This window comes from Pseudopipra pipra, chromosome 2 (genome assembly GCF_036250125.1).
Source record: "Pseudopipra pipra isolate bDixPip1 chromosome 2, bDixPip1.hap1, whole genome shotgun sequence".
NCBI lineage: Eukaryota > Metazoa > Chordata > Aves > Passeriformes > Pipridae > Pseudopipra > Pseudopipra pipra.
The window spans coordinates 102,673,794-102,683,949 of record NC_087550.1 but is presented as its reverse complement, the minus strand read 5'-3'; the positions used below and the strand labels follow the sequence as shown (position 1 = coordinate 102,683,949).

At 40.5% G+C, this 10,156-nt stretch overlaps 1 protein-coding gene across 4 annotated transcripts in view; it reads right to left on the bottom strand.

Moving 5' to 3' along the window:
• Positions 1–231: 231 nt before the first annotated feature.
• The window catches only part of REPS2 (RALBP1 associated Eps domain containing 2), a 95,749-nt gene continuing 85,824 nt past the window's right edge, over positions 232–10,156 (bottom strand). For all 4 annotated transcript variants that reach the window (XM_064646681.1, XM_064646680.1, XM_064646679.1 and 1 more), the window contains 3 exons: positions 8,114–8,259; positions 5,969–6,074; positions 232–4,272 (listed from right to left, as the gene is read on the bottom strand). In XM_064646681.1, coding sequence (XP_064502751.1) covers positions 4,204–4,272; positions 5,969–6,074; positions 8,114–8,259 — 321 coding nt within the window. In that variant the 3' untranslated portion in view covers positions 232–4,203. The remainder of the gene's footprint in view (positions 4,273–5,968; positions 6,075–8,113; positions 8,260–10,156) is intronic.

Here is a 10,156-nt window from a genome sequence, read left to right as displayed (position 1 = left end):
AAAGATGAAGTTTTGACTTAACTGAAGCCTAAGGAAATATGATTTCACTTTAAATAAGTCTCTCTCTGTCTCTATCGTGTACACACAATCCCAATGTAAGTGATTTCATCTTTCATAGTTGAAGGTCAGCCATTTCAACACGGTACTTTTTCCACAGCGAGTCACAGTTTCTGCTCTCCTTGCAGGTCAGCACCATCAACATGTTAAATAAACCACAAAAGCAAGGCAGTCTGATGTTATTGGATGCTTTTATTTTAATGTAGCACCCAGCTTCATATCACATACATTTTCCAAAATTAGATGGGCATAGTATAGAACACTATACATTTTGCAGCTTACCATGGGGATAGTCTGCAGCTGTGAAAACAAATTACTTAAATCTGGCTAACCAATTTATAAATTAAAATTCAAATATTTAATAGCCTCGGGGTATTTTTTTTAGATTAACAATGACAATGCTTGCAATACAATTTTTATATCAAAAAATCAGTAACAGAGTAAAACATAATGCATATGTTCATAGCACATTATCATGAAGATAGCTGAAAAAAGCTTCAAAATACATCATCTCTTCTCAAAGACACTGCATCACTTAGATTTATTTTTTTTCCTGAAAAAGTACTCTTTAGTCAATAAAATATGCAGCTTCATGAGCCCATGTATTTTCTTGTCAAGGACTGTGTATGCTGAAGGCTGAAGGTACTGGGAAATGGACATCCCCCATTCCCCAGCTAGCAACTTTTACAAGCTCTCTTCCTCCTGGTGATATAAACATTAACAGATCCATAAAGAAATGCAAAATCAAAAGGAAGACACGAGTGCACACTTACACCCACACTGAAGAAGATCCTTATCTACTCTGCCTAGTCCTGTTCTCCAGATAGAAATATTTAATTGTCCAGTTGAAGACTGGGAATGGGGCATGGGGCTCACGGTCAGCACATCCTCTCAGATACAAGGATGCCGAGCTCCACCTCCTGTTCCCATTTGTTCTCTGTTGCTGGGCATGTTCTCTGCCCAGTACATACAGAAACCATGAACTGAGGACAGTGAGAGCTTATGCATGGGAATCTGCTCTCTCTCCTTGGTCAGGCTGGAAGCTGGGACAGGCAGACCCTAGTTACTGCTCTGGGTCAGGCATGTCAGGGGCTTAAAGCTGATCACTCACCTGCAGGTCAAGCAAAGTGCCTGTGAGGTCTCCCTTTTTGATTTTGAATTTAGGAGCATCTCCCATCCAAAGTTTGAGAAAGCAAAGGTTTCTGCAAGAAATTATGATTTTGCTACCCCCACATTTTTCTAAAGGAAAAATAATTTTTGAGAAAATCTGTGATCCTGGATTTAGATGTGAACTTGGACCAGCCAAGGCCTGCTAACAGTAGCCATGAGCATGGCTGCACGGAGCAACTGCCAGAAGCACTGTCTATAGCTTCATGATGCCTTCTCCTCTCTTCAAAATGCTAATAAGCTTCCCAAGACTAGACATACTTTTTCATTTTGCACGGGCTATCATAAATGCTTAACTGTTGAGACACACAGAAGAGTAACTTCTGCACCATATGTAAAACACACCAACATTTCTCCTTGAATATTTCACTTTACTCTCTGTGTGAACTAGTGTATCACCATCATAGCTGACATTTTACCAAAAAGAATACAAATCAACTCACATTAAAGTCATTGAAGCTGAGCAGGGCATTTGACTGCAACTCTAAAAATGCAGAGATGGTTAAATATTTTATTTATTAAGTCCAGTGGTAAAGTAACAATCAAGTAAGTATTTCATTGTTGGCTAAGCATGGATCATAATTTCCAGTGAATGAAAAAACTTTCCATATTTTAGAAGGGAGACATTTGAAAAAGACACTATAAAGCAGACTCTTCCATAATTCCTTAGAACAGCATCTACTCCATGAATAACTCAAGTGAAATAAATGCAAGATTATTCCAAAGGAAGCTCCTATCAAACATGAAAAAGTCCTCCACTGCCTTAAAAATGCACCATGCACACTTCTTTGTAATAATTGAAAAGCTTTCCTTAAAATATCACCCATATAAGAAAAAACAAGTGTGCCAAACGATTATTTTCTACCAAATAGTAACGGTTTATTAACCAAATGACAACATAAGAACTAAAAAGCAAAGAGAGAGAACTTAGCCTCACTAAATCTCCAGAATGACTCAGTAATACTACGAACAAATTAAATAAATGATGATAAATCTGGAAAAATATCACTACGAGCAAGAGGGCAGTGGCCCTTTTGCAGCTTCCTAGAAATGTTTGCATTCCTCACATTTTGTCACTGACCAGGAATGACTGTCTGACCTCAGCTATGCAATAGTCACACAAGAGAAGTCTCAAATCCAGAGAAAACAGTTGTTGCTTGTTAACATAGTGATGTTTAGTTGAATCAAAACTAATGTATCACAAAAACACTTTCAGTAACAATTCTGCAAATGGCAATTTTCACCTTCAGACTTCTGGATTCATGTTCCACATCCACATTCTTTCCAGCAAAAGTAGACTGTTTCCTCATCAGTTTAAACATTCTCATTGATGCCCTTCTTATCTCCCAACAAAACTTTTGGCTGCTCTGGTGCCCTCTGATATGCCATGGCAGCCATTCCATGATACACCCTGAAGAGAGGCTACCCAGCTGCTTCAAACCTGCTTCTCCTTCCTCTCAGCCCCAGGGCCATCCTATAGCTACAGGGAGAAAGCGTCACACCAACGACAGTGACAAAATTTTTGCACTGTTTCTGCCAGGCAAACACATACACTTAAATTAGGTCAGTGAGCAACAGGATATGAAACATGTGCAGCGTCATGTTTAAGGTGGATAACAGGTAGGCGACATTCCCTTGCAGTGAAGCACATCATACCCATGGTGGGAGCAGGGCTGATATTATTATGTCTGAACTCACGCAATCTAAGAGTATTGGCTGAAAAAATACAGCAATATTAGTTAGTCAGCTTCCACTGCAAGAACTGAGACCAAAGCCACTGACCAGTGCATCCATGGAAAAATCCCCACGGGATTCAGTTGGCCTTGGATCAAACGCAGGTTAAAAATTCATCTTTGCTTCTTCATTTAGAAAATAGATGGGCATTAGCAGCTTTATCCTATCAGTAGCATCTCCAGTGATGTGCAAAGGAACCTTAACAAAAGCCTGCTGTAAAAGGCAATTATTTCCATCACACATTTTATAGCCTCATACATAGCACTTTGCTATCTTTCTTCTTTTGGAAATACAGTTCTTGTACACATCCTTAAAAATATCAGCAGCTATTAAGACAACAAAGCAGACTAATACAGATGCACATAGAATAGCTTCTATAAAAATGCCCTGAATGGATTTTTAACCTGTTGTTAGAAACACACTGTTGGTTTAAAAAAAAAAAAAAAAAAGAGAAGAAAAAAGCTATAAACCAGTGATCTCAAATACGCCAGAAGAATGCACAGACACTGGCAGTTGCAAGCAAGTGATCAAACACTGGTGATAAGAAAAAACTGTAGTTCAAAAAAAGATATTTTTCCTAATTTCCAAAATAACTAAATTTTAGCATTTTTTACTGTTCTCTCATATGCCTTGAACTTCTAAAATACAAGTTCTCTAACATTAAAATACATCCATGATTGCATAATAAACAGTACTAAGAAAATAATTATTTGACATGTGATTGAGGATAAAGATTCTGTACATCTTGTGAGTTTTATTCCTATGGTATGTTAAACCCAGGGGTACTCTACCATGATACAATCCTACAAGAATCAGTGACATCCAGAAGCACACCTCAGCAGATGAGTTTTCAATTTAAGCAAGGATTCAGGAATGCTGTACCTCATAATGAGCAGGGCAGGAGGTGCTGCCAAAATGCATATAAATCAGGAATTCTTTACATAAATAAAATACTCTTAGGTTATTCATTTCAGTGATAAACTGCTTTTACACATTAGGCTGGGAAGAAGGAAGAAAGAAGGCAAAGCATCCCCCACTCAGAAATATCTGGCAGTCAGGTATTTGTTTTCTGTCTCTTCCTCACCTGCAAAGGCAAAAGCGTGTAGTGGGGTGAAGGGAGACCTGACAAGGCTGGTCCTCCCCACTGCCTTGGCAGAAACCCTGCTCAGCCACACCCAGGTCCTCTCCTTGCAAGGCTGTCGGGACACGTGCTCTGCTCTTGCTGCAGCACAGCGGTGCGGGAAGTCACAAGACGGTGACAGGACGTAGCTGCTCCAGCTGTGTTTCCAAGGCAATTCGTTCCTTGTGAACCTCCTGCAGGAGGGAGAGATGTGTGTTCTAACTTTTGGGATGCTCGAATGCACCACCCTGCTCTGGCGAAGGGCAGCCAGGCAAACCACTGGCATTGACTCAAGACTTGGGGCTCTGCTGTTTAAGTAACTGTCCTTGTGGTCTCAAAACACAGCACCAATTCCATATGACCCCCCTGAACAGCTTCTGCTGCCTCCTCCTTACAGGGGGGCAACACAGAGGTTTAACCATGTGCTTGGGTGACCATGGAGAGGAGCAGTCATCCACTGGCCAGTGGAACAGCTGGGACTGCAGCAAAGATAGCCTCAAATGGCCACTTTTACCAAAGAAAATCAGGCTATTTTGAAATAAGGTTTCCTTCAAAACTGCTTTTTGATAGTATTTTGTTCTACAACCAGCCTCTTTCCTCTGGGAAATGAACAAGACTTAGATTTTGCAATCTACCCCTGTGGCTGCTGCAGCAGGAAGATCATCAGTCTCAGTCAGAAACTAAGCATGAAGGCTTTGGGGACCGGTGATTTTCGGAAAGCTCTCCTTGTCTCAAGGGTGCCCCTGTATGGAGAGGCACCCAGCTCTCGCTGACCTCCCATCAAAGGGCTCCCTGCCAGTGTGGGAGCTGGGCTGAACTATGCCTCCTCCAGGCTTTGGTTCCCCATTTGGGCAGGCTCAGAGCCCCAGCAGGGGAGTGCACTTGAACCTTCCCCATCCTCAGTGTAAGATGTGCCTGAGGAGTACCCATCAAGTCTTCTGGTCTCCATAAAAACAGCAGAGCCCTGTTTTATCAGAAAGTTTCCAGGCAGCAACACAGCTTAAAGGACAAGCTCTTGTGTGAACTTAGGCAAACCTCTATGACTTTTCCTGCTGTAAAACACAGGTAATAGCACTGGCCGGCTGAAGATGGGAGCAGGTAAGACCTGAGTCAAGGAATGATGGCAATGTGCTGTCATTAAAAGCTTTCATCTCTATGCTTATTTCAATTACTGTTCTATATTTTGCTCTGATTTCAGTGCAGAGCATCCACCCTCAATCTCTCTTGGGAGATCCTTGAAAAGCAGTTAAGAAATTACGTTATGCAAAGTTGAACATGCAATCAAACTTCCCCCCTGACCGAAAAAAAAAAGTGCATCTGCAGGTTCACCACCCTTTCCAGACAAGCATGTTCATAACATGCAAGGAAGAAAAAGCTGTAGGAGATAAAAACCTGAAGTCTGTACTACATTTGGACTAAGACAATGGAAAAATGAAGAACTGATATTTATAAGAAAACAGCCCCTTGGGAACACATTAAAGGACAAGTCAGCAGACATTAAAAATCAGTGTTAGATGCTCACATAAAACATGGTCCATGCATCTCAAATGCCTGACTCCAGGAGACAATTATGTAGCACAACTGATCAGAAGACAAGAAAGCTTGGCTTGAGTTGGTCTTCTGCAGCAGGTGACACAATCACATCAAACTTTTCAGAAAGATGAAGTTCATTCTTTAGACTTATGCTGCCAGTGGAGCTGTAGGCTCATAGGTTGTAATTTTTCACAGCGAGCACCATCCTACCCACATATACAATACAGTTATTCCCTTCTTGAAAGCAGGAAGGAATGAAATAGGTCTCATCTGAGAGGATGAACAAGATTCTCTGCTGGAGGTGACACATAACTGATTACAAGGAGTTTTGTCACTGATTTGCAATGCATTCCTTACCTTCAGCTGCTGCTGGAGCTCACTGTTCAACCTGGCGAGCACAGCATTGGCTTCTTTGTTCTTTCGTATGGCAGTCTGAATAGCCCTTTTCTGCTTGGAAGACTGTCTGCCAGACAGATAGATACAAAACATTTCAATTAAGAACCTCAACAGTGGCTGATGCCAGAAGACCAGCCATCCATTTTGCATGACTGTACTCTATACACACTGGACTATGCTTCAAAGACAAGGTACAAACTACAGATTCAAGAGAAGAAAAAGGCAACCCTGGAAATTAGATGCCTGAATCAGGTAGAGTTTTTGAAAGTAAAACAGTCACAACCTGTTAACATGAATGACAGAAACATTTTAGGCTGTCTCAATTATTTCAAAATCACTTCATTCTCATTGAGCTTAAGAACAATCCCTGCATAGCTGTGGTTATTGTAGCATCTTTGCACTAGCTGTTTTCAGACACTTGTAGAGTTTAGAGAGTCAGAAGTGGCTACTGCAAAATATAAAAATCATTCTATACAGAAATAAAGGACATAGGCATGAAAACGCTGTCTCAGATTTTTGGAGCACTGCTGATTCTGATGGCTTTTTACTTCAAAAATTAATCTTTCATTCAAAGCAGTCATTTCCACCCAAACCGCCTGATATTACAAACAGGAACAGAGGAATGGCTTATGGACTTTCCTCATCTGTTTTGATGCTCATTATTATTACTTCATAGCCTGTGGTAACTGATCTGGAGGAAATGACAGCTAGGCAGACAGGTACAAAAAGAGACAGCTCTGTATGTAAGGACCATCCTATTCCAAGAAATGGAGATAACAACAGGAAAAGGAAAGAAAATACAGAATATACTGGCTCCGATATCCAATCTCTCATCCAAAAAGATTATTTTAAAGTTTTACATGAGGCTAAAAGAGCTCTTTAATGCCAAATTTGATCTAAACCAGATGCCCTATTTAAATACAGTCCGCAGTGGCACACAGTCCCCATTAGCTCTTCTGTCTTAACAGAGCTGATGGCACTGATCTTTGCAACAGAATCTTTTTCACAGCACAGCAACAGGACTTTATGCTGTTATCTTCCAGTGAACTGTCAGTTTTCTGCTTCACTATTTTGGTTCAAACTACTCTCCATAGACTATAAAGTAATAGATGATGCAAAAAAAATAAAAGCAGGGCAATATATGTCTGTGGCCATTTAAACATTTTAGGAAAGATACAGACAAGACGGGATTGAGATGTTAACAAATGCTGTTATCTCTGAACCACTATGGAATATGCACTCCCAAAACACAAAATAGCACTTTAAGAGCATCCTAGGAGTCTTATTACTTATTCTAATCTCCAATTATGCAGCACAGATTCAGTCTACTGATAAACAGTTTGCCAAAAAATGCTCAATTGCTTTGGGCAGCTTGGTTTTGTTTCAAGCTGAATCAGATATCTTTGCAAGGCTCCGGGTGACAGTGGGGTATAATGTTTGCACAGTCTTTCAGTTGAGGGAGATGCACAGATCCAATAGGGCTTCAAGTGCCTTTGTTTACCATTTGTACAGCCCCTTCTCCACTGCTATTAAATACACATACAAGTCTTTGCTGCTGACAGCTTTGACAGCTGTATTTATGAGCGCAAACAACACATGTTGGGTTTGGCCATTACTGGATTATTACAAGTGGCTCAACTCACACCACTGGCAAGCTCATTTCCAATATGCCTTGCAATAAAAAAATATCACAAGGATATAACCAACATCAAGCATTTCATGACTGAGTTTCCCGGGCATTTATTTGGTCATATCTGTCCAAATGAAGGACCAAAATTCCAGAAGATGTGCACAAGGCAAAAACATACACCCTCACATATAAAAGTTGTGTTAGAGATGCTGGCTGAACAGCTAGGCTTGCTCTTCAGACATGTCTACCAGGTACAGAAGTAAGACACCTTTGAAGAGGTTATCTATCAATCAAATACCACCAACAGTCACTACAGGCTTAGTCTGCATTCGAGAAGACCAATGTACATTTCAGAGACCTGTATGAAGTGAAGCACTCTCAAAACCATAACTATTAAGCACAGAATTATGCAAAGAGGAAACCCTGCCACATCAGATCTCATGGTGCAGTTTGGCATGCTAAGTACAGGTTTTTACTTTTGAACTGGGAGATGAGCCTTGGCTGCTGGCTGGGAAGAAGTCACATTTATAGTGGGAGAAAGCTCAGGGGTCTCCAGCCCTTGTGCCTCTGTCCGGAGCTTCCTGCGGGCAGGTTTGGAGGGCGGCTGAGCAAGAACAACCTCCTGAAAGGAAGAAGCACAGCAACATTAAGTCAGGCCATATGTGTCCCATCATTAGGCTGGGGAATATTTGTGACACATAAATTGCTGACAGCTGGACAAAGATTTCATAATTTAAAGAGGTACAGAGCTTAATTCAAATCTGGTAATAGCTTCTCACTTTTCTGACTTTGAAAAAGGAACAATAACTCTCGTAGTCCCTTAATGAATTAAATGATTATACCAGTGTTTTGTCTTCATCGGGATTGTATTGTGTAGCTCTGTGTGCAATGGGCAAAGGTGGAGGGAGGGGTATAAATATATATACTGGCCCCCAGTTGACCCAAAAGCATTAAAACCAAAGCAAGATTTAATTTTGATTATGCTCAGTTGGTAAGAATCAATAATGAATCAATCAATTGTATCCCATCTCAATGCCTCACACATCTGGTGTGGAGTTTCTCCCTTCTCCCCTCCTCTCTTACATGAAGCAACACTGAAGATAGCTTAGAAATACAAATATATAAAATTATCCATGCAAAATTAACATGTTGGAAGTATAGAAGGCCAGTTATTTCTCTTGATAAATTACATCAAATAAATAGTGTGGGTTTTCTAGGTCAAACAGAGTCTTGGATTTTTATGACTTCAGTGGTAAGAAGAGTTTTAATTATTTTAAATTAAGACATCATTTCTTTAGCAATGAGAACAATTTCAATGCCTTATAGCTGTTTTAAAACTGAAATATAAATATATCATTTTCAGTGTATTTTATTATTGGATTTGTTTTACAAGGGATATAACTATTACTGCCTCATTTCATGAATGAGAAAGCTAAGACTCAAAAGTTGAAGGGACTTGAGAAAGATTTTTTTAGCACCACAGACAAAACCAGAGACCAAATTTTCTTATTGAACAGTTTACTGGGCTAGAGTACATGCATTACTAAGTTTTGACCAAATGTTAGTAAAATAAGAAAAAAATAAATGGGGAAATATTTAATGACACAGCAATTATGAGAAAAAAAACAACACAGTAATAAGCAGCCTGACACAAGAACAGACCACTATGAGTGATACAAAATGAAACCAGCATAAGATCATCAATCATTAGTATTAGAGGGATTGCAATTATTAAAGGAATTTGAATTATAAGGAAAAAAGGGTTTCAACATTAAAAAACAGTTCTGTCATTACTGGAAAAAAAGATCTAAAAATATTATGAGATGTTCTGATCAGGACATCAGCACATCATGACTGCACAGGTCTCTGGTAATACCATGCTCTGAAATCCTGTGCACATGTACAAGTCCCTACAAACACCACATGTGGCAAGTGAGGAACTTGTGTATGCCTTCTACAAGTATAAACTGGTGGGATGCTAGACACACAATCCCAGTCTACCTTAAACTGCCCAAACCCTACCAAATCCACAGGATAAATCCCTCTGCCATTTCAAACACAATACTGTAAGCAATAATCCAATACGTAAAAGCAGATCCCTCTGCACAGCTTCTTTGGCTGCCTGTTGCTGCACAAGGCTTTGGAAGGTGGGTCAGCACCACAACAACAACCTGCCTCCCACGCCCCACAGCCTGGGGCTTCGCTGCATTTTTGAGATCCAGGTGGGATAAGGGTGAGCATGAAGTAAGTAGATTACCAAGACTTCATTTCCCCAGCAGGGCTACAAAGCAGAGCAAGGAAGAAGCTGGGACAGGCTAGAAGTAGCATGTGATGAACACTACAAGAACGAGGACACTGCCTGGAAAGCCCTATCACATACAGAAAATGATGACACTGGACATTTGTCTGTGCCTCCCTTTAGAGTAAGAAGGGTGATGGTGCTCCCTGGGCAAGGTACACACTACACACAGCACCTGCAAACAGTTCTTGGCTGGGCTAAGCAAAGGTCTTGCAGGTGC